General features: G+C 38.7%; 2 protein-coding genes across 2 annotated transcripts in view; one reads left to right on the top strand and one right to left on the bottom strand.

Annotated features, from left to right (window-relative positions):
* Positions 1 to 4,743, bottom strand: part of CGRRF1 (cell growth regulator with ring finger domain 1) — a 38,720-nt gene extending 33,977 nt beyond the window's left edge. Inside the window, exon 1 of the mRNA XM_081049818.1 lies at positions 4,415 to 4,743. The gene's annotated coding sequence lies outside the window, so the exon portion shown is untranslated. The remainder of the gene's footprint in view (positions 1 to 4,414) is intronic.
* GMFB (glia maturation factor beta) lies at positions 3,167 to 18,240 on the top strand. The gene is made up of 7 exons (XM_081049820.1): positions 3,167 to 3,291; positions 8,954 to 9,050; positions 10,446 to 10,495; positions 11,158 to 11,208; positions 11,695 to 11,779; positions 12,788 to 12,861; positions 14,549 to 18,240. The coding sequence occupies exons 1-7, from the start codon at positions 3,289 to 3,291 to the stop codon at positions 14,618 to 14,620; spliced, it is 432 nt and encodes a 143-aa protein (XP_080905946.1). The 5' UTR covers positions 3,167 to 3,288; the 3' UTR covers positions 14,621 to 18,240.
* Positions 18,241 to 24,924: the final 6,684 nt, after the last annotated feature.

Genomic DNA, 24,924 nt, shown 5'->3' with positions numbered 1-24,924 from the left:
AGAGAGTTTGATTTATTGTGAGGAATTGGTTCCCATGATAATGGAGGCTGAGAAGTCCCACAATCTCCCATCTACAAGCTGGAGATCCATGAAGGTGGAGGTGTAATTCCAGTCCAAGTCTAAAGGCCTGACAATCTGGGGAGTCAATAGCGTGGGTCCCAGTCCAAGGGCATGAGAAGACCAATGTTCCAGCTGACTAAGCAGGCAGGAAGAAAAAGGCGGGGGTGGGGTTAGGGTAGGCGGACAAATTCCTCCTTCCTCTGCCTTTTGTTCTATTCAGGCCCTTATTGCATAGGCCGATGCCCACCCACATGGAGGGCAATCTGTTTTGCCAAGTGCACTGATTCAATGCTAATGTCATCCAGAAATACCCTCAGAGGCACACTCTAGATTATTTAACCTGAACACCCCATGGAGAAGTCAAGTTGACACAAAACTGATCATCACCGCTACATCATATGTTCTTCCCTACACCTGAAAAGCCCTTTTTTCCTCCTCCTCCTTCTCCTGGCAAACTGCTAGTTATCCTTAAGACTCAGCTCTCAAGCTCCCTTCTCCAGAAACCTTCCTGGACACTTTCAAACCCTTGAGGAGATGCCTCTCCCATAGGACCCACTGTGGATCTATATGGAGCCCTCTGACCCTGGTGAAAACATCTGCTCACTAGCCTGCTGGGTCCCCAGCTCCCTAAGTTCAGTAATGGCACCTAATTGATGTGTGTGCCAACAGTACCTAACGTGTCTTGTTCTACAGGTGTTTATGGAAGGAAAGGAGGGAAGGAAGGGAGGGAGTTCTCCATAAAATAACTTGGCAGCACAAAATATCTATATAAGTCTCAGATGAACAGAAAGAATGGTTCTTCTTTGTTATCTCTAGCTGATTTTGTTTTGCTCTTGAATCCTCACCCCACTGAGTAGTAAAAGAGAAAAAAAGAGACAGGATAATGGGAACTTAAATGTGTCAAATTAAAGGTATCTCTTCCAGTTTAACCGCCCCTTTGGGTAGCTGGTCTGTTTCAGGAAAATTCTTACTTTCTCTTCTCACTCCTCCCTGTTCTCTTGCTTCTCTCTAAGATGGTATCCTAGGGATACCATCTGTACTGGGTATTCACATGATCTCATAGTAGGGTTGGGAAAACGAGTCCTCAATAAGGTAAAGCAGGTTTCATCTGGCTTTTTATGTCACTGGCTGGCAACCACTCCTGAAATCCAGGGTTCCAGTCATTTACCTCTGATTATAAAGTCCTCATGCACTTTGACCTCTTAGCTCCCCTGGTTCACCATACTGCTCACCATCTCCAATTTTACTTCCTGAGGGAATGTACGAATATGTTGTTTTTCCCATGTGTCACCTGCAGGCCACTGAGAACCAGCTGTTATCTCAGAATACCAAACAAGGACACCTCTGCCATTGAACACTATTGCTCCTGAGTCACATTCAGAGGAGCAGAGCCAAATGCAAGGCCTCTCCTCCTTTCTTAAAGGAATGGACTACCAATTCCTATTTCTTCAGGTTCTCCAATACCACATCCATTTGGGTACTTTAACCTTTTTGTTGTGACAGTCATCTATAGGTGAATGGTATTTCCATGCCGCTGACTGTGGCATTCGACTTTACCCCACAAGTTCAGTGTTCCAGAAAGGAAGTTTAGGAAAGCAGATGTACATTTTTCTATATATTTGTGTTTTTCAAGAATGAATAATAGGAAATTTTTATACAGTAATCATTTATTTTAATAAAATATAGCACCTTAACTGTATTTACTTAAAAATGTAAGTACTATAATTATTTTCTGTGGATTTTTGACACATTTTGGAGAACAAACTTGAAATCAACCCAGTGAAAAGGTGAATACAAACCCTCCCTGCTCACCCCTCCCCCATTCTGAGACTTCAGCCAAAACAGGTTGGGTATGACTGCCTGCTGCATTTACTCAAGCCCTGTCTCCATCCCACCCTTTTCCAGACCAGCACAGAAAGGCTTTCCCTCCTTCCCACTCAGCAGGCACTTTCCTTATGTCATAGTCTCTGTTTTCTCTACCATATGGTATATACTAAATGCCACTTGTAATTTTGTCAAAGTCTAGGATTTGAAATGGTAATGGGGCTTTAAAATTTTATAAAACCTTTCTCTCATAGTAATGTCTGGCTTTTTCGAGATTACTGTGTTTCTTGGGACTCAAAAATCTTATTTTGGTAGTTAAAGCTGCTTTTTCTCTTGTGCATTCCCAACATCACAGCTCTATTTCTCCTTTGAGGCTGATAGATGCTGGCCAACCAAGGAGAGGGCTTCATAAGAGAAATGCAAGCATCATTACTATGTTTTCAAAATTTATTATCTCCATTATATGTTTTTCTTGGAGCTGCCAACCCTTTCATTCATTTTATATGGCCTCTATAGCCCACATTATTTCCTATAAGGGCAAATTTATTTCTGTTTTGGAGACATCAATAGGAACATAATAACTTTGAGTTTCAAATTTTGAGGCAGTCCCTGCACAACAGCAATGAATGAATGTGCAGTTTGAGTATACTCCCATAGATGACAGGAACTGTGAAAAATCGTATAGTACCTAAGCAGAACCTAACCCTTTGAATCTGTTGAATTTCCAAGTCCCTGTAGTGAAAAGCTCTGGTGGTCTTAGGTGTTGGGTTTCTGTCATCCGTATACACTAAGTGGCTTGAGGATACCCGAAGCCCGCTCCAACTAAGCTGACACTGGTGGTTCTTATGGTAGTCTGTGGCCCAACGCTTAGGACAGTCATCTATCCTATAACAGGGGTTCTCAACTGGGGGTGATTTCCCACCACCCCCTCCTGGCAACACTTGACAAGGTCTGGTCACTTTTTGGTTGTCACAACTGGGAAGGTGCTACTGGCCTCTAGTGGGCAGAGGCCAGGAATGCTGCTACACATCTTACGTGTACAGCACAGTCCACCCACAACAAAGAATTCTTGGACTCCAGATGTCAGCATTGCTGAAGTCGAGAAACCCTGATACTGAAAAGTCTACTGGGTCTTGAATTGTAAGAGTACATATCGGCAGAGTTGCCCACTCCCAGTGAAACGGACCATCCTCTCTCAGCGGGCGTAGACACACACAAGTGTCCCGCGATCCGGCGAAGTTTGAGCCGCGCCTCCCACCGTCCGCGGTCACGTGTCGGCCGCCGCGGCCGCGCCGCTGGTGGGGGTGGCTCTTCCTGGCGCGGGGGCAGGAAGGGAGGCGGCCACGGTGCCATTCTTAAAGGGGCCAGAGGAAAGGCGAGAGAGTGCTGACGGCCGGAAGGAAAATGGTGAGCTGCCTCCGGGGAGGGTGGGGGCCAGAGGGCTGGGTCGGCTAGCTGGGCTTTTCTGTTTGCCGGCGCCGGTCCCGGCGGGCAGCGTCCGGGGTGGGTCGGCGGCCGCTTCCGCCCTGGCTGCTGCCCACAGCCGGACTCGGCTTCCCCGCACCGCTGCCGCCGCCCCGCCCAAGGCGGCATCCTCCAGCCGGGCCCGGTGTTGATCCCCCAACAACATCCCCCGCGCCAAGCGGGCTCTGGGACCCAGGTGCGGCCAGGAGGCGTGGGTCACCCTCGCCCGGTCCTTCTAGACGGAGGGGTCCAGCTCCTGAGCTGCAGGGTTGCAGGGGTCCGGGGTCTGGCCCCGCGAAGGGCTCCCCCAATTGCTCTGCCAGGGGCGGGCAGGCGCCGAGCACCTTCGGCCTGGCGGCCTTCGCCGGGAGGGCTAGCTCGAAGTCTGATTCCATTCTCGCGGCCTCACCTGAGCTTGCCTCCTCCCCCGGCCTGCCTCTAAAGATTTCTCCTTATCTGCTTCCTTTGAGTTGCGGCAGTTGGAAACCTTTTGACCCAAGGTTTTGCCGCGTGGCATTAAAGCGACTGTCAAAAGCTTTAGTTTTGCTGGGTCTAGGGGCTCTGGCTTCCATTCTGGTCTGAGCTGGACCCCATGCTCAAAAATAAGTGGAGAATTAAATCAGTTGCCCAATAAGGATCCTCTGGACCTTTCCTATCGGGTTTTTTAAATATACTCATTTCTTTCATTCAAAACCAACCAAACACAAAATCCCCCACCCTCCTATCTCTGACCTCCCACTCATTTCTCAGCCCACCTCCATCGAGTAGATCTTGTTATGGTCACTTAAATCCAAGGGACTCTTCCGTTCTTGACTTTCCTGACCTTTCAGCTGCATTCCAGGCCGTTGACCATGCTCTCCTTTCTGAGGCATTCTCTCCCCTCATGCCTTGGCTTCTGGGATACAAAACTCCTGGTTTTTCTCCTACTTCTGTTGATCCATCTGTGTCCCATGCAGACTGTTCATCCCTGGACATCACACATAGGAGTCCTAGGTTCTATCCTAATGCTTCATTTTCCATTCCGTATTCCTGCTTTCCTGCACCCACAGCTTCAGTTACCACCTACCTGTATGCAGATGACTTGTGAAATTGTATCTCAGACCTCCTGAGGTCCAAATCCAGTCCAGACCTGTGTATCCCATGATTTAGTTAACATCTAGAAAACTTTTCCCCAGTGGGGTTCTTCAAAGCCACGTCAGTCTGTCCAAAATAAAACTTGTGCTCTTTTCCTTCAAACCTGGTCTTCCTTAGTGTTCCTTAGTGAAAAGCAGCACTATTTAGTTCTGTTCCACAAGCGAGAAGTTGAGGAGTCATCTTGGTAACCCTTTTTCCTAATCCACCGCTCCCAATATTCAATCTGTCTGTCACCAGCTCCTTTTTAATGGTTCAGAGAGTGAGTGGGCTAAAGGTCAGGCTGCCTGGGGTGAATCCTGGCTCCACTAGTTGCATAACTTTGGGGAAGATACTTCACCTCTCTAAGCCTTAGTTTGTTGCAAAATGGGGATAATACCCATTTCGTGGGATTGTTTAGAGCATTAAGGAAGATCTGTATAGAGAACATAGCACAGTGCTTCTCTCATAGTGTCTAACATGTTAACTATTATTAGCAGTATTCACTTACTTCTATGTATCCTTATCAGCCTGTCTGAGTTACTTTTCATCTCTCACCTGCGCTAGTCAGTTAACTAGTCTTGCTCTGTTCATCCTGGCTCTCTGCCTGTTTCCTGCATGCAAATCTGATCATGTTTTCCGTTACCACCGGGCTTAAAACACCTTAGTGGCTTCATAGTGCTCATAGGATAGAGACCTTTGCTCTTAGGATAGAGACCAAAATACTTAATATGACCCACTGGGCCCTATGTCGTCCAGCCCAGACCAATCTTCTTTCGTACCATGTTTGCTCATTTTCTGTGCTTGAGTCACATAGGCCTTTCGTTGTCTTAGATGTGCCATACTCATTTTAATCACAGGGTCTTTGCATTGGCAGTTATGGTCCTTCAGATGCCTTTCTCAGGTAAGCCTCCTGTGACCATGCTGTTCTTCACTGGTCATAAGTTCTCACAGCATCCTGTGTCTCTGCTTCCTGGCTCTTATCACAGGTACAAACAAGTGCACATTTTTTTTGCCTGATCCTTTTGATGTAGGTCTATTCTCTATTAGCCTATAAGCCCCTTGAGGGCAGGCCCATATTTTTTATTTGCAGTCACGTGGCGCTTAATGATCCATTCTAAGAAATGCATCATTCGGAGTCATTGTGTGAATATAGAGTGCACTTAGCACAAACCTAGGTGGTATGGCCTAGTACACACACCTAGGCTATGTGGTATAGGGAGCCTGTTGCTCCTAGACTACAAACCAGCACAGCGTGTTACTGTGCTGAATACTTGGCAATTGTAACACAGTGGTAAGTATTTGTGTATTTAAACATACCTAAACACAGAAAAGGTACAGTAAAAATATGGTGTAAAAGATAAAATGGTACACCTGTACAGGGCACTTACCGTAAATGGAGGTTGCTCTGGGTAGGTCTATGAGTGAGTGAGTGTGAAGGCCTAGGACCCTACTGTGGACTTTATAAACACTACATTTAGGGCACGCTAAATTTATAAAACAACAAGATTAATAAGGCATAAGAGAAAATTACACAATCGAGATACAAAAAAAGAGCTATATAAAAGAGCAGTTTTTTTTCCACTTGGTTTCTGATCCTTAGAATGTCAGGATTGTACAAGAAGCTCTGGGTATCAGAGCTGGAAGATAAGACTTCCGTGATAAATTGTTCTTTGCCTAAAAAAAAAAAAAAACCTGAAATATTTAGTAGTTTCACTAATGGATTCTACCTTTGAACCGAAAACATGAGATGTATGAGGCTGCTGTCAGCATAAAACAGCATACTGTTTTACAGCAAACTTTTTTTGGAAGTAGGAAAAGTACACTATAAAATAATGATAAAAAGTATAGTAAATACATAAAGTAGTAACATAGTCGTTTTATCATTAAGTATTATATACTGTACATAACTGTATGTGTTATACTTGTATATGACTGGCAATGCAGTAGGTTTGTTTACACCAGTATTACCACAAACACATGGCTAATGCATTGTGCTACAGCTAAGACGTCACTGGGCAATAGGAATTTTTCAGCTCTGTTACAATCTTATGGGACCACCATCACATGCAGTCCATTGACCGAATGTCATTATGTGGTGCGACTGTTATTTTTTTTATATGATTGTATCCCTAGCATTTAGCATGGTGCTGACACTAATTAAATGTTCGTTGTATGGATAAACCAATAAATGCACACTTGAGCTCAACTCTCCACTTTATGTGTTAATATTTACCATATAAACTTGTTTTCAGGGCATTAATATTGATTCTTAAAGGCTTCTACGAACTGTAAGCAATTAGAATTCGCTGAGCCTGGATCCGTTTTCTTGTAGGAAGGAATTTTTGGCCTTATTATGGTATTGGGAGGGGTGAAATGTAAAAAAAAAAACAAAACAAAAAAACTATATAAATTAAATCAAAGCATTTCTTTTCCCACTTGGTTTCTGATCCTTAATGTATCAGGACTGCACAAGCAGCTCTGAGTATCAGAGCTGGAAAATAAGACTTTCATGATAAATTGGTCATTGCCTATATACAAATCTAAAATATTATTAGTTTCATTAATGGGTTCTACTTTTCATTAAAGAGAGAATGAAAATTGTAATTTTCTGACTTTTATATCTTTCTTGGAAGGTAAGAAAAAATAGACTAAGGTTGAATACTACCTTCAGGAAGCTCCATATAACTTAGCATCTCTTTCTCTAAAGAGAGCTAAAAGGATGAATGGACATGACAACTACAGGGGCCTTATCTGTTGGATAGTACTTTCCAACAGATAAGTATGGGTGGGATGTACTTTCTAACTGTATGATAGCACATCCAATGGTATATCCCACCTTACATTACCAGTGTTCTGAATTTAAAAGACAATTTAAATGGCCGGCCCCGGTGGCTCAGGCAGTTAGAGCTCCAAACTCTGAAGGCTTCCGGTTCGATTCCCACATAGCCAGTGAGCTCTCAACCACAAGATTGCCCGTTCGACCGGTTCAACTCCCGCAAAGGATGGTGGGCTGCGCCCCCTCCAACTAGCAACAGCAACTGGACCTGGAGCTGAGCTGCACCCTCCACAACTAAGATTGAAAGGACAACAACTTGACTTGGAAAAAAGTCCTGGAAGTACACACTGTTCCCCAATAAAGTCCTGTTCCCTTTCCCCAATAAAAGTCTTTAAAAAAAAAAAAACAGACAATTTAAAGTTGATAGCCACTTCCTGTTTTAACATATGCTTTAATTTACCCAACACAGGGTCAAAAAAGCAGGCTTTTATTAACTTTTTATTTTAACTTAAAATTGGAAGGCTTAACCTTTTGGGTTATGAGACATGTATTTAGCATTGATCTCAGAACTGTTCTAATTTTCTTAAAGAAGGATGGAGGAACCTATATATGAAAAAAGACCAAAGTATGTGGACCTTCTTTAGAATCTGACTCAAAAACCAACATAAAAAGAAAAAAAAATATCTTAAAACTGAGGGAAATTTGAACTATCTGAGTGTTTGAGACTGGATTTATTGTTAGTATTTTTCAGGTGAGATAACGCTATAATTGTCCTTATATTTCTAATGGCATATGCTGTCATTTTAATAATACATAGAGAAATATTTACAGTTGAAATGGTTTGTGGGCTTTGCTGTGGAACCGTATTGATGGTGTTGGGTGAAATAAGATTGGCTATGTGTTGATATGTAAAGCTGAGTGATAAGTGCATAGGGTTTCACTATACTGTTCTCTATGTGTTCAAAGTTCTACACGTTAAAAAAGGAAAGTATTCCATTCTTGTGTTTGCAGTCATTAATACATTTGCACCGGTAAAACAGAGTGCTTTTCATCATTTCCTTGCCAAATTTCTGGAAAAGAGTCTAATGTTTTTTTCATAATTTGTAAAAGTTCCTTTTAGTTTTTATATTTGTTTCATCTGGTTTTGCTTTCATAAGTCTTAATAGCTCCTTTTTTGAGTGCCCATAGTGATTTAATTAATATAGAAATATTATTGGTCTTTACTCTTAGGGTTTATTTTTCATACTTTTTTGTATTTGTATTTTTTTCACAGTTGAGACCCAAAAATGAATCAAGGTCTTAATTCTAAGTACAGTAAGATGACTATCCTGTTCTTCCTGCGTAGTGCCAACATACATACTTTCTACCAGCCGGCAGTGATCCTCGACTTTTCCCACATTCTTCCCTTCTTCTCGTGCTAAGAAAATATCACAGTATTATGTGCCTAGTTCTTTGAGATATTTATTAACCAAAGAGAAAGTGAAAGTATACCCTACATATAAGATGAACAAATGTGTGTAATTAAATAATGTAGATACAAGGGTTGTTAGTTTTAAAAGCTCTTTAAGTGTTCATGTATTTCATGTTAATACTGTCACATAATTGTGACATTTGTAGATGTCAGTATACGTGTACCTTTATAAAGGTATTAGGTTTTATAACTTTAACATGTATATATCGAAGTTATGGCATTTTAAACGTTGTGTTCTTTTCTAGAGTGAGTCTTTGGTGGTTTGTGATGTTGCTGAAGATCTAGTGGAAAAGCTGAGAAAGTTTCGTTTTCGCAAAGAAACAAACAATGCTGCCATTATAAGTAAGCTAAAAGTGATTGCCTCTGTTACATGGTGTTAGTTTGTTTTTATCTTATAGCTACATTGAATAAACTGAACCTTTAGAAAGTAATTTACCTCCTCCTGTTTTAAGTCCCACCCTCCTTAGAGATCACTTTAAAAAAATAAATGACAGCTAATATCACAGAACAGTTAGAATGTCCTACCTCCCCCCTCAGCTGCCTACACAGAGCTGGAGGAGATGATCTTTTTGGTCTCTTGATCCTTTGTAGTGATGACCCATCGAACTCCATCCTTTAGTTTCTCAGGGAACTAAAAATTGCCTGGCCATTCATCCTCTAAGAGAAACCTTTGCCGACAACTAAAATGGAAAAGTTCAGCATTGTGTTTAAAGTGATTTGGGGCCTTATTTCAATTCTAGACTCGAATTCTAGTTTCATGGAGAATACATTTAAGTGTCACTGACTTCTGACAATAGAAAGAATGATTTGAATATTGTCTCTCCCATTGTGTGCTGTATCTAATGGTATCTAGATTTACTTTATATTAGGTAATATTTAATATGTGGGTAGTGATTTAGAAAGATAAAGGAAGGGTGAAGGGCTGCAAATGTAAGTCTATAGCCTATGCTTAGCAGAGATGGAGCTAGCAGATGTGAATTAATGAGGTGGTGATAACTTGTCATGAATTCTGGTTCTATTACAAATAAATACTACAGCATAGGAGTACAGTTCTTATAAGTGATAATGTGTGTCAGTGCCATTTTGCCATAAAAGTGAAAGCTATTTGAGAACATATTGTTATCTCAGGATTTACTATGAAACTAGTGCAAAACCAAAAATGGCCAACTTTTCAGGGTGACGGGAAAAAATAGAGGCGTAGATTATCTTTGAACACATTTAATTTGACTTTGGATTATGTTATATATATTTGAATATCGATATCACTGCTATTTGTAAATCACTTTCTCGGAATACCATACTGTACCATGAAATCCTAACTATGGAGAAGCTCAGAATCTGGTGGTGTTTCTATCCTAACTCCTGGTACACTTTCCCCTTGAGCTTTAATCATGTTACATAGACCAATCTCAATCAGTCACCTTTTCAGACCTTATTATCTAGGAAGTTGCATTTGAATTACAAAGTTCTCCATATACACAGCAAATCTAAGGAGTGGACATAAAGTTCTAAATAAGCAAATTAAGTGCTGGGAATTGTGGGTAAAAGCTTTTTAAACACTGACTCTTTGAAAGCAAAGCTAGCTAATAGACCATAATCTAAAACTGAATGAGTTTTATGCTTGTGTTTCTTGATGTTTTAATTTTATATGCCAAAAAAAGGGCTGAGACTCTGTGGTTTGGGTAGATCAAGGCCACATTAGAATCACAATTTACTCATACTATGTTTTTATTTTAGTGAAGATTGATAAGGATAAACGTCTGGTGGTACTGGATGAAGAGCTTGAGGTTTGTTTGGTCAACTAAATACAGTTTTATAGTTAAATTATTATTGCCCAAAAGTTGCTATATTAGTTATATATACTTCCAAAATGAATTCTAAACCTTTAAATATATGTTCATTATGCATGAAAAGCACTTGCTAATTTTTATGTAGTGCATTGTCTTGCTAATTAACCACCTTCTTTAAAAACAATAAAGAAATCCAGTGTAGTAAGTAGTGGAAGGTAGGGCCATACATCCAATAAATACTGAGTCAACTTTATAATTTGCTTCTAAATTACTTGGCCAATAATTAAGTACTAAAATTCTATAACCTAAGAATTTAGTTTGTCAAATTAAGTAATTTAGAGTGAAAATAATTAACTTATTCCCCCCTAAATCAGACATTGTTGTTTCTTCGGTGGAGTTGGCTTATTTCAGTGTTTACTGACAATTGGACTACTGTACCTCTCAGCCCCATAATAAGCGGAATTAAACTGAGTGGGCGGGAGTGGGCTTCCATTAGATTGAGGGGAGGGTTTAGTAACCTCAGCTTGTGTACAATTAAATAAAATAAAATTTTATGTTGTGTATGGTTATGAATTTATACCGATTAGTAGAATGGGTGCTTGGTACAAGGATATGGGTTGAAAAAAAAACTTAAAAGTTGTTTTTCTTTATGGTGCCAGGGCATTTCACCAGATGAACTTAAAGATGAGCTACCTGAACGACAACCTCGATATCCTTTTCTTATGCTTTAAAAAGATTTGGTTTTTTTAATGGTCAGAATTTATGAAGTTTATTTGCTCAACTTTTAAAAGACATACATTTTACAAAATTTTCTTTTATGCCATGATCACAACCATATTTAAAATATGCACGCACATATTGGATTAGAAAATGAAACATTGTATTAGTGGGATGCATTATTTCTTTTACACAATTCCATTAATTATGTGTTTACAGTAAAAATGCTAATGATAAGAAAGCCATATTCAATCCATACTTTTAAGTATATTTATTTTTGAGAGATTAATTGATTTTATAACTTATCTTTGGGGCCCATTTATAAATTTATGGAAAGATAATGAATAATGAAGGTGTGGCCTAAATGGGCAGGTTAGAAATTTACCACTCAGTAGCTTCCTAGGTCTGTGTTTCAAAACATTATTGTAAGTACTTGTCTCAAATAGAACAGTAATTTTAGTTTCTTTAACTTGAGAAAAACCTTCATTGTGTATAGTTATAAATATCAACATGACGATGGAAGAGTTTCATATCCTCTGTGTTTTATTTTCTCCAGTCCTGTTGGTAAGTGAATTTCTTTAAATCGTGCAGGTTTGTTTCTGATCTAATTAATAAAACCATTTTTTGATACTAGACAAATTTTATGCTTGTTTTAAAGATGAGGTGTGTGTGCACACATATACTCGTGAATGCATTCCTGGAAATGTTACTATAAAGCATCATCTCTTAGAACTTGCTTATTTTCTTAGAATAAATTCCTAGACGTGTAGTTGTTAGGGCATTTTATACACACATTTTAAGGAATTTGAAATGCAGTGACATTTTAAAATAACAAAAGTATATTTTCTCCTATATTTTAATTTTTTAATAAATACGTGAACTTCGTGTACAATCATGATATATATTTGAGTTTATCTTTAAAATAGTAGTTACCCATTATATGCCTATGATCTTAAGAATAGTCCCAGAGTTCCTTACATTGGTATTGAAATGCCTTATTGATATTGAAGGTGTGTATTACCAGAACTACTACCATCACCACCACTATTCAAGACAGTGAAGTCTCTAATAATGAGCTCTTCTCTAACCGTTATTATTTGTATTTTTAGCACTTAAAATATACCGCAGTGTATTAACTTAATATGTAATCAGACTGGCTTTTTTTCAGGGCAGATCTCCCTGCCCCCCTGACCCACCCCCATCCCCAAACCTTATCTGTGTTAGGTGTCCATAAAATTGATCTTGATATTGAAAGTCAAAATTAAGAAAATGTTGAAAAGTTTTTAAGTGTTTGCATGACTCTAAAAATCAAGATCTATTTGACTTTTGGTCAGATAGATTTAGCCTCGTTTATTTTTGCTGATCTGGGGCTTGTTTGTTTGTAATCACCTATGTCTCTGTATAGGCAGTATGCAATGTAAGACTCAAAATACGACCCATACGCATTTAGACTGAAGTTTTTGTAAACTCTAAGGCACAGGAAATCCTAAATGTGTCAGTTTTGAAAAGCAAATGAAAACCCAAGACGGTTTCACAATCGAAGTCTCATTTCTGCACTAATGTCTCCTCCAGGGTGTAAGCCTGAACAACAGATGATGTACGCTGGGAGCAAGAATCAGCTGGTGCAGACGGCTGAACTAACCAAGGTGGCGCCTGCGTCTGGCCTGCTCGTTGAGACAGCACTCTCCCCTCCTGTGCACTAGTCCCCCCGCCCTTAGCCACAGTCCCACTTCCCATGGCTTCAGTTACTGGGGGTCAGACATGGTCCACAAATACTAAGTAGAAAAGGCGAGAAATAAACAATTCGTAAGCTTTAAATTGTGCGCCATTCTGAGTAGCTTGATGAAATCTCGGTCCTGCCCAGGACATGAGTCATCCGTTTGGCCACAAGTAGATTGCAACAACTACTTGACTTGGAGCTGATGGGCCCTGGAAAAACACTTAAAATAAATAAACGTTAAAAAAAAAATGTAAGTAGGTTTAGAAAATCCCACTATAACTATTCAATATATTGAGAGTTCTTTACCTTCCATAATAATTTTTAATAGATAAAAGTCAGCACTAAAGCGTCTCTGAGCCTTTACCATAGACGGAATGAGCCAAATTCTGCGCGGGAATTCCATATGATGCAATTGACTGTTGCTTCCAAATCTAAAATTAAATTGTTAAGAATACTTATTCATAGCTTTATTAAGCTAGAACATTCTGTTTTATATGAGACATTTGCTTTTTGATTTAACATGTCGCTGTTTTATGGCATTTTTGAAGGTTAACGGTAAGAGGTGTGCTTGCTCTTAAACTTGAACTTCTTCATATTAGTTTGAGTTGAAAAAGTATATACATTTAAGGTTTTGAAATAGAATATCACATCACTGAAATGGTATTAAGTAATACTTCTTTCAGGTTTTATTGTAAGGACAGCATCAGTGTTTTCCCCTCGGGTATTTACCATCAACCCAGGGGATGTCTTTAAGTGCCCTCTGCTTTTCCCCTTTAGCTATATGATTGTCACTGATACCATCAATTTACAGACACTACTTTTTCTCATTTATACCCTAAGAATTCCCTGGAATTGCTCTAATGGGCTGGGTGTTTAAAAACGAGCTCTGTTAACTGCCTCAGGTCTATTCTAATCCTGGGCGTAACCTAAAGCGATGTAATTAAGGCATGGCAATTTACAAATCACTTTTACAAATAATCCCATTGAATCCTCTCCGCAATCCTGTGAGGGGGTATTCCTGTTCTGTAGATGGGAAAACAGCTTCAGAGGATGAATGACTTGCCCAGAGTTGCATAATAATAAACTACAGAACTAGGATTCAAACTCACGTCTGGCCTCAAATCCCATCCTTTCTGCCATATTATTTTCTCTCTGTAGCCATTATACTTTCTGGGCCTTTGTGTTCAGATTCTTGCTGGAGATTTGTAGCCTTGGACCTCTAGTTCATCTTTATCAAAACAATCTACAGCTGGTATTTCCTCCAATTAAGGAGGACCAGCATATGTTCTTCCTGCTCTTAACTAACTAGATTGATTTGCTTGGGTTGTCTCTTTCAGTGTGTAGGTTTACAGAATTGCTCATTTAGGATATTTATAGATTTGCACTTTCAAGGTTTTTTTTTTTTTTGCCATCTTAATTGCTAAATTTTGGTAACTGAGTACTTAGTATTTAAAAAAAAAAAAGTACCTCCCAAATGGTGTATCTAATTTACACAGATTAAGTTATGACCAATATGCAAAAAAGAATTTGGTATTTAATACTCAAATATATAATGTTTGATTTTTTTTGTTGTTGTTGAGACTATCAGTATAACCTGAGTTTCTTTTCTTAAGGTATTTGAAATCAGAAATACTGAAGACCTAACTGAAGAATGGTTACGTGAAAAACTTGGATTTTTCCACTAATGTGAAGTTCTGTTTCTAAAGTATTTATGTATTAACCTGACCATACTGGAAGCAGACATAAATACTTATTTATGCCTAAAAATGCACTGTTACTTACAGTTTGTTTCCTGCAGTAAAGAAAAATTCTTCGTTTGTTCAAAGTTTGAACAAAGAAGAAATCATCTTCATAGTAACGAAACTTTGTAAAGTGTTTCCTTATATTTGTAATTGTTAGGTGGACTACTTTTCTCCAGGGACTTTTTGCACTCTTGTGACTAATTTCTATAACTTATGGTTCAGAATTTGTTACTATTTACAGACACCATTGGAAAGTGGGTATTAGATTATGATGGACAACAGTTGCCTCCTTTTGACAAATACTGGATATTAGCGGTTTATATATGGAAATGGCATATTATCATTTGTCAAATCTTTGAAATTAATTTGGGGTAAAAGACTTGAGTGACCCAATTTTGAGCCATGAATAATAATTTACTATAGTATAACTTGCATAACAAGTACATTTTTCATCAATTCTATCTCTTCTTTGGTTTCCTGTATCTTTTTAATCAAGTCCAGAAGCTTTGTTCCTCAATCACTCATTCTTAAGGTCTGGGAGTTAGATTTTATAATAGTCATGACTATTCTTAATGGAAAATAGCATCTGATGATGGATTGTAGCTAATCAAGGGCTTCATTCCTGGGTATGTCATTTCTGGATAGTTTTGAATCTAGGTCAGTAACACTTTATTTATAAAGCACCTCTTGATGTCCTGTGAAAACTAGTTATTTTAAATGTGTTAATACTGTGCCTTTGATTTATTAGCTTTAAAGTTAGTTTAAGACTTTTACACTGCCAGTATTCCAGATTTGGTGAAATTAATACTTTTGTAAAGGGTCCAAGTAAAACAATTTTCTAATGTGTGTATCTGAAATTTGTAATAAAATCGACTTCATATTTTAAAAATTCCAACAATCTGCTTGCACTGGTGGATATATGGCAGTTGAGAGTTACAATTTGGGGCATATTTGTGATTAGTTTTGTGCCATAGGAAAAAAATTACTTACCTTAAAACCTTAGCCATAGTTAATAGAATTAACACATCAATAGAAATTATATCTTACACCCTAAACTTCAGAAGCTATTCTAAATTGGCTACCTGTCTTGTCAGATGATGGTATCCTTGGCAAGCATTCTAATATGTAGTGTACTTTAAAAACAAACATATAAGTAACTGTTTAACATTAATTTGACAAAAAAGGTCTTGCGACTCTAAAGACTAACCAAATTTGCTGAATTCTTATATTAAGAATATCTTAGTCATTTCAAAACTAGCAAAGGCATTTTTTTATGTTGACATTATTTTCCATTCATATGTTCTTCACATTTTTTTGAGGTTTCTGTGCCAACTTTAACAAAGGTAAAAATAGTTGGAATTTTCACAATATTGAATAGAGCATCATCTGTTCCCAACACTGTTTGACTTCACTAATCTAGAAACCGGAAGCAATAGGAAGTTAGTTGGAGATGAGAAGGTGCTAGAGTTTTAGTTAATGAATGGGAAGGATTCTTTATTCCAGTTTCCAGAGAGAGAGAGAAAACTTCACGCAGGAAGTTTAAGAATTCTTTAAACAGCTATTTTGATTTTGGACAATAATGCTTATAATTCTGCAGAAATGCAAGTGTAATTCAAGTGAGTGGAGAGTGTTTTTAACGTTTTGAATGAAGGAAATGAGATTTTGTTTCATCTGGTCTGCAGCAATAAGAGAAACGAGTGCTGCAAGAATGTATTTTTTATTGCAGTTCCTTATTTTGTCTTGCACATTTTAGGTTTTTTGTTTTGTTTTGTTTTTTTTAATTTTAAAGTCCTCCATAATGTAAGGTAATATTAACCTCCATATAGAACTTTTAGTTCCCTTGTTCTCTAACAGGGGCAAAGAACTGTGATAAACCATGCTTTTTTGAGCTTGTCTGCTTCTTATGAATAACGTATTTTTCAAGACAATAGATTGAGGTTAGAGGATCAATAGAACATTTTTTACTTCCTCTGTCCTACAGGGAGATTTACAAATCCCATACTCTAGAGTGTTCTCAGACTTTTTTATTTAACTTTCCATCTAACCAAATTTTGCATTGTTCTTTTCAAATACATTCCTTATTTGATCTCTTCTGCCTTCTCTCAAATAACAACTCCAGATTTCATAATTCCAGTTTTTATATTCTATAACTTTCTGGTACAACCATTCCTATTCAGACTTGAATTTTAATCTTTCCTTTTCGGCAGCAGTTTTTTTCCCTGGGAACCTCCTTCATGGTCTTCTAAATCAGCATTCGTTTTGAAATTGTTGGCCTTGCCTAAGTTCTGCATAGCGTCTAATGTTGTCAAAATAGAACCAACTAGTAACCACAGCATGTTTTTAGTATGGTTTTTGTGGCAACGTAAATGACATATGAAGAAACTGTTCTCAGGTTACTATGCTGAAATTCCAAAATGTCAGTTTTGAATAGCATTCGCTTTGTTCTGGTATTGAATCAATTATGTTAGGAAAAAAAGTTGGTTGACTGACTGTTTTTGTTTAATTGACTGCTAAAATAAATGTTCAAATTGTCTATTTCTAAAAAGTTTACTAAATGCATAGTGCAGTTAAACATACTCTTGTTTAAGAGGGTGTTGCTAAATTTTTTATTGTCATTACTAAATAATCTTTGTAGCAAAATGTCTGTCAGCACTTTTCTCTCCCTTTTTATCTCCTATTTTCAGGAGTCAAATGGAGCCATAAATTGTATTCTGGTCTGACACTTTGACTAAAAATTTCCAGTTAGAGGAGCTTATTGCCAAATTAAATTTGGCTGTCTTTATTCCCCACTGGTATAGATAGTAAGGAAGGTGTACTTAAAAAAAGTTTGAACTACTTTAAAATCCGAGCAATGTCATTAATCCGTAATGTGGACTAATGATGGATAGATATTTTCATAAGAGTTTAAATGCTGATATTTGGTGGAAGTAGAGAGTAACTTGTATTCTATCAATTCATATATTCTTTGTACGGTTGCTTTCCCAATTTGTTCAATAGACTGATAATACTGGAATCTATAGAGTTTGAGCCTTTACAACGTATTTGAAGAAGTGACTCAAACATTTCTGGACAAATCTTTTGTATTTCTGGAAGAATGTAAACAAACCTTCTAGGCCACTTAACACCAATGGTCCCATGTTGAATATTCTTGAGAGATTTGTTTCCTATCATGCCATTTGACATTTCAAATCACCGGTCATATTCTAGTAATGTTTAAAACAAGTACATTAAGATTGTGATAGAAACTGTTTTCTTGCTTTTTGGAATAGAGTCCATACACATATAATTACTTGAATACTATTTGAGATCACTAACATGCCAGGGCAGTTCCCACTTGATTTAGATGGTCCGATAGAATCTCATTCAGGAGGCTTGAAACATTAATGGTTTAGTCTTGTGAATTTTAACAGTTCCCTGTCATTGTTTAACAAAGTCAACAACTGGCACTACTTCTTAAGCTGTGGTTTCAGTCTCTGCTAGTTCATACTGCATGTTTATTTTGGACAGTCTTCTGTTAAGCATGTTGCTTGTACTGGTTTAAATAAAATGTTAACATGAAATCACTTCTAGCTTTTCATTTTTTACTCACCTCCTCTCCCCATTGGAGTTACTATCACCTGCCTGGCTCACTTGTGACATTTGTGTGAGCCACACAGGCTCAGCAGTTTACTTTATCTGGAAAAACTGAGAGACAAAATAAAAGGGAATCACTTGGCAGTGTAGGGTTGGGGGAGGGAGAACAAATTGAGATCATAAAACTTTCTAAAACTTGATCCGAGGCTAAAATTATTTGTTTGTAGCAGTAGAGGACATTTCAAATAATGAACTCTTGATTTCAAAGGGAAACTAGACATTAGAGGTGCTGTGTACATCCTAAGAAATCAAATTAAAGTTTCTTTTACTGAATATAGTTTATCACCGTTTATTAAACATCCATTGAAGACCCATCTTGCCTTTATTATAGACTGTTCAACACGGTGAATTCATTTATCTATTGAATGAATTACAACTTACTAATACATAGTTTTTACCATATACTTCTTGTGATTGAGTATGTGGTAGTAGTCACAGTTTGTTTATGGTTGTCAATGGAGTAGTTTATGCCTTCCTATCTTTAAGAATTTTACTAGGAGAATTGACCCAAGTGAGGGAAGCATGTCTTCCTTCTCTAATTTGGCCATTTAGCTACTTGGCTAGCCCCTAACTTTCTTCACCTTCCTTGTCTTTTTGTCCTTTTCACTTTTCAGCAGCAACAAAAAATATTTGTAACCACTTAACTTATGGCATGGGCCCACTCTCCTTTGCATGAGGACACAGCCTGAGTGGATATTGTATCCTTGTACAGTATATTTTTAGCTATGTCAGGGAACTAATTAGATTAAAGATCTTATTGCTAAGCATCAGAGAGTTACACAAAACTCTCATCCTTTACTTGAGCTATGCTCCTGAGCTACATAAAAGCTCCCTCTTTTCCAATTATAAGGAAAAAAAAGAGTGCCTAGCTTGCATCCAAAAGCCACCCTGTAGTACCCAAAGCAGGGAAGGCTGTGTGTACCTACACAATTACATACAGATTCCTTTACCCTGGAATTTAAGGTCCTCCATATTTTGGCCCATTCCTTATTTGTAATGGACGAGCCAAGCCCAAATAGGCCATAGCCCTTTGTTAGGTAGAAATGGCCCAGCTACTGCTGCTTGCTGATGCAGCAAGCCTTTAGGCAGCTGCGATTGGTCCCAAATGGATGTACCTTCCTGTCCTCAACTCTCTCCCACCCTCACAATACACACATGATCTCTTGATTCCAGCCCTTGCCTGTTGAACACAGTGCCAGGCAGCCTGTATGATGTTGCCTGACTGATACCAAACAATGAGCTGGGCCAATCTATAAAATACTTTCATAGTTAATGCCTGACATTGGGAAAATGACCTCATTCTCTGGAATGAGGCAGTCAGCAGTGGGAGCTGAACTTGGAAGAACGCCATTAGATGTAGAAGAGGCCATGTGCAACCTACAGAGCAGAGGGAAAGATGATGCCAGCGAGGGCAGTGTAGAATGAAACAGGCAAGCAGAGAGTAACTGAACCGGAGAGCCCCCAATTGAAGAGACACACTCCTGCCTTTTAGGTTCCTAGAGCCTTCTTTCATCTGAGGCTACTCTTTAGGGTCCCATCTTTCTGAGGTCTGGTGGCTCAGCTCTTCCTGGTTGCCTCAGTATCTCTATCCTTACCCATTCCCCCACTGGGGACTTTGGCAACGGGTCCCTTGACTTGGGCTATACCTCCAATGGCTTTACCACTGCCCCTCCCAGCTCTTGGCTTCTAGTAATCAGCTCTCTGTTATCATCATCTTGCTTCTCCAGACTGGCATCTTAAGCAGGGTCCATACCTGGCCCACAAGAAGCATGCCGGTGCCCTGTCTGTCAGGGTCAGTTCTCAGATCTGGCTTCTGCCTACCTCTGACCTCATTGTATCCTATTCTCTTAGCCCACTACACTTGTGGCTTATTTTTGTTCCTCAAACACACCAAGCTCAGGCCTTCTCACTAGCTGTAGCTTCCCCGGGGAAGATAGCTCACTCCCCGCTGCTCCCCCATTTTCTGGCTGGCTCCTTCCTTCTGAACTGAGCTTAACTGTTGCCTTTCACAGAGGCTTTCCCTAATCATCCATCCAAAGGTAGCTACATACTCACCATCACGTCACCTCTATTTTAATTCTCTGCACAGCACTTACCACCAACTGATACTTTTCTAGTTTATGTAACTGCTCTGATGGAGGACTCTCAAATGGAATAGCGTAACAACAATTTTGGTGGTGTTTTTCAAAAACTGCGACCTCCATTCCCTGTTAAACCTTTCTTTTTTATTCTGGTTAGAAAGCTTCCTTGATGATATAATATTTCCACAATGTTTCAGTGTCTTGGTTGTTAAAAGTGCCTCTTCTGTTCGTTTTAAAATTCAATCTCATATTTGCTTCCAGCCTCTTCCCCCCTTGGTACAGGCTAAGCCTGTGGCTCTGGAACAAGGATGGTGCAGGGACACCTGTCCTCATGTCCTACTCTCTTGCACTGTCACTCTCCCCTGGTGTTGGGGAGGGGAGGAAGGAGACAGAAAAGATGTTAGCTTCTGTGACTGCCCATGGCGGGTTGACTGTGTGCTCCTTCATCGATTTCTTTGTACATTTGCACGCGTTGCTGGTAAGTAGGTCGCTATTCTTTCGGATGTTATTATTTCTCTATTTAACACTGACTGGCTGTGAGTTCCAAGAGTGGGGCAGGTATTCAAATGATGGTTCTTTCTTAAGAGTCATCTTTTGGATCTTTGATGGCTTTTCAGGATGTCTTCAAGATTACTCTTTCTACAACTTTTGTTTCACTTAGATTAGTGATCATTTCCCCCACTTTGCTTCATTTTCAGTGTATTCATTGCTATTTTTTTCCCTACATACCCAATAGATTAGTTAAATGTCTAGCGATTTTGCCAAATGCTTTAACACATAAGAAAATCTGTCAGTTCCTTTTTTTCTCCTTGGAGCTCCCCTTCCCTGCAGTCCATCCTCCCCTTAAAATCTGTACCAGATGCTTTATAGGCATGAGCCACAGCTGTCATCCTGAAGCTTCCCTTGCTTGCTTGTTAGTTAGAGCCCCTTGTTGGGTCCCATGTATTCTCCATCTTGTTAACTCATTTTGCGGAAGCTCATGGTACATGAAGGAGAGCTCTTGTATTTCTGAAAATGTTTTTCATCCTTACTCACAGATGATCGGTGGTTCGGCTGGTGCACCAGATATTTTTGGTTTGTCTCTCCAGAACCACTGCCCGCCCTTCTCTACCCAGATCTCCCCCAGGAGGTTCAACTTTAGGAACTACACCACCTGGCTTCTTGCCCTCTGGTTTCTGCTTGAGTTTAGCCAATCTCTAGGGAAGACGGAGCGTGAGGACAGGGTATTTACTCCCTAAATCATTTCATGAGAGCTTATTGAAAGTCACTCACTCAAGACAGCTCTCTCCACATGACCTGCTCCTCTGAATCCTAGTAAGTGCTACCTTTCCTCCTTACCTGGGCTTAGTGATGGGAACAGCAGAGCTTTGAGGACTATGCTTTTCCACTCTTTAGTAACAGCCCTTTATCAAATCATCCTCAGATTTCCTAGAGTGCCATCTCTTCCCTGGATATCCAATTCTAGGGTGAAAATCATTTCCCTCAGAATTTTAAGGGCCTGCTTCTCCTCCTTCTAGCTTCAGTATGCTGTCAAGATGTCTGATGCCAATCTGACTTCAATTCTTTTGTGAATTACATTTTTTTCTTCTCTCTGGAAGCTTTTGGGATCGTCACCTTATTTCTGGTATTGTGAGATGTCGCTGATAAACCCTGGTGTGGATCTGGTTTCATTCATTTTGCTTAGATATTTCATGGACCATTTGAATCTGGAGATTAATATCCTTAAGTTCAAGAAAAACATTTTCCATTATTTACATGATAACCTCCTCACTATGTGTTTTTTGGGGGGGTCTCCCCACATCAACAATTTTTGAATACAAGCCGGATGTCCTGCAAGTGAACTCAATTCTGACACTATCTACCCAGAAATCGCATAAGATCCTACAGAGTAAAGGTTCAGTCCCACAGGACTGCCCTCCACTTCAGATGCCAATTGCAAGCCCAGGTTGTTATCTGTGTTATCATGTTGTACACCTTAAATTTATATATGTTATACGAGCTCTGACAATTAAGTTCGCGAACATATTGCAACAATGTTGCTAACTATTTTTGATATCAGAGGGATTATTCATTATGAATCTGTACCAACTGGACAAACAGTTAACCAAGTTTACTATTTGGAAGTGCTGAAATGGCTACGTGAAAAAGTTAAATGATTTAAACTTTTTGCCGACAATTCATGGCTCTTGCATCACGACAATGCACCAGCTCACACATCACTGTCTGTGAGGGAGTTATTAGCCAGTAAACAGATAACTGTATTGGAACACCCTCCCTACTGACCGATCTGGCCCCCAATGACTTCTTTCTTTACCCAAAGATAAAGGAAATATTGAAAGGAAGACATTTTGATGACATTCAGAACATCAAGGGTAATACAACGACAGCTCTGATGGCCATTCCAGAAAAAGAGTTCCAAAATTGCTTTGAAAGGTGGACTAGGCACTGGCATCGGGGCACAGCTTCCCAAGGGGAGTACTTTGAAGGTGACCGTAGTGATATTCAGCAATGAGGTAAGTAGCACTTTTTCTAGGATGAGTTCGCGAACTTATGTTTCTGAACTTCTATGTCAACATCTCGATAAAGCTGGAAAAAAAATTTTAATATACATTGGTTTCCTTTCAATCTTTTCACATGTATTTAAAAAAGATATTTGTCTATGGTATATATCCAATTTCACGAGTAACAGAATATATGCATTCTCCATTAAAAAAGAACTTCATGATTTTTCTGAGTGCATATATCATGGTTTACTTAACAATTTCCTTATTGTTTGATATTTTGGTGGTTTCTAAAACTATTGCTAGATATATTTTTCGTGCAAAAGGCTTTTTCCATGTTTTGAATTATTTTCATGATTATTATACTGTGCGGGACTCCCAGAAGCTGTGGACAAGGAAGGCTTGCCAACATTGAATACTTTCATTTATTTACAGTATTGCCTAATTTGATTTACCAAAATGGCTATCTTTATTTTTAAATTTGCTTTTTTCTGATTACTGGAGAGAGTTGGCGATTTTCTCATATGTTGTTAATCAACTGCAACTTAAATTGTGTAATCCTATCCTTTGTCCATTCATTAAGTGGGCTTTTAGAATTGATTTTAGTGAGTTTTCAATATACTTATTAATCTCTTGTCTTTTTGATGGGAATATTTTAGTTTCCTTTTTTATTCTGGTATTTTTTTCTCTTTTAAAATTTTTACTTATTTATTTGCATAACTGATCTGTTGATCAGTTATGTGTGTGTGGTGTGTGTGTGTGGTGTGTGTGTGGTGTGTGTGTGATGTAAATCACTGATTTTTGGTTTAGAAAGTATATCCATGCCCAGACATTTGACAACCCTATGTGTTCTCTTATTGTATGGCTAGCCTTGGATTTACTTAATTTTATGATATAAAGAGAGTATTTAAATTATTAATGTACCTAAACAAAGGTTTTAACATCATCAAAAATATTTTTACCCTATAATTTGGGATGTCTCCTTTAAAGAGTATTTAATTCTTATATGGAATTGGATCTTTTTCTAGAATAGTTATCCTAACACATTGATGTGTTTGTCGATTTTTGTGTCTCAATCATACTTATAACTATTGCAGCTTTATAAAATGTTTTCAAATCTCATAAGACTAATTTCTTTCCACCTTTCTTTGTTTTCAAATATTTATTTGGTATTTTCGTTTGTTCATTCTTTAAGGTGAACATTAAAATAATTTTGTTCCAAATCTCTTTGGGATTTTGGTTACAATTGTGGTAATATAAATTAATTTGGGAGAGATTGACATCTCTTTAAACTTCAATCAAAGAAAATTCCTTATTTATGCTTTTCATCTTTTTTCTCAGTGAGGTCGTATAATTTTTCTTATATTGGTAGCACAAATTCCTTGTTGAAGTTTCTGGGTATTCCTTTTAATCGGGCTTGAGTTGTGAGATTATTCATGATAATGAGGAGATTGACCCAGGAATGGCTGTACAGTTGTGCCTCACTGAGACTGGAATAGGGCTCGGGAACTGAGTTAGAGTTAGCACCTAACTCTAGCTGCATTGACAATTTTCTGGTTTTCACATCAAATGCAGAAGTTTGTTGATCCTCTGCCATAAGGGTAATACAGCAGCTTCCTGTCTGGATCCATGTCCCTGCAGTTGAACCACCTGGCCACGTACTTGTTAATTTTTTCTCATTCTCACTGCTTTGACTTACTCAAAACCAATTTGACTTCCCATCACCCATGGCCTAGCTTAGCTCTTCCTGCGTCATAGCTACTTTCATATTATAAATTCAGATTTAGTTCTCTTTACAATCTTTTAGGCCTGTGGGTGGTAATGGCTCCTGGCTATTGCTGGCTGCAGAGTACTGTACCTTCCTTTGTTAGTTTCCTTCAGCCCTGCCCACACTATTGCACACAGTCCAGTGCATTGCAACATGGTGCACGGCTGGACTGGCACGTGCCCTAGGACAGGCCAGGACACACCCAGCATCCAAAGGTGAGAGTCCTTGTAACATTGAAGGTGAGAGGTAGAATCTCATTGCTGT

This window comes from Rhinolophus hipposideros, assembly GCF_964194185.1.
Source record: "Rhinolophus hipposideros genome assembly, chromosome: 5".
In the NCBI taxonomy this organism is placed as follows: Eukaryota; Metazoa; Chordata; class Mammalia; order Chiroptera; family Rhinolophidae; genus Rhinolophus; species Rhinolophus hipposideros.
The sequence above is the reverse complement of the archived record's forward strand: the minus strand, read 5'-3'. Positions and strand labels throughout refer to the sequence as shown.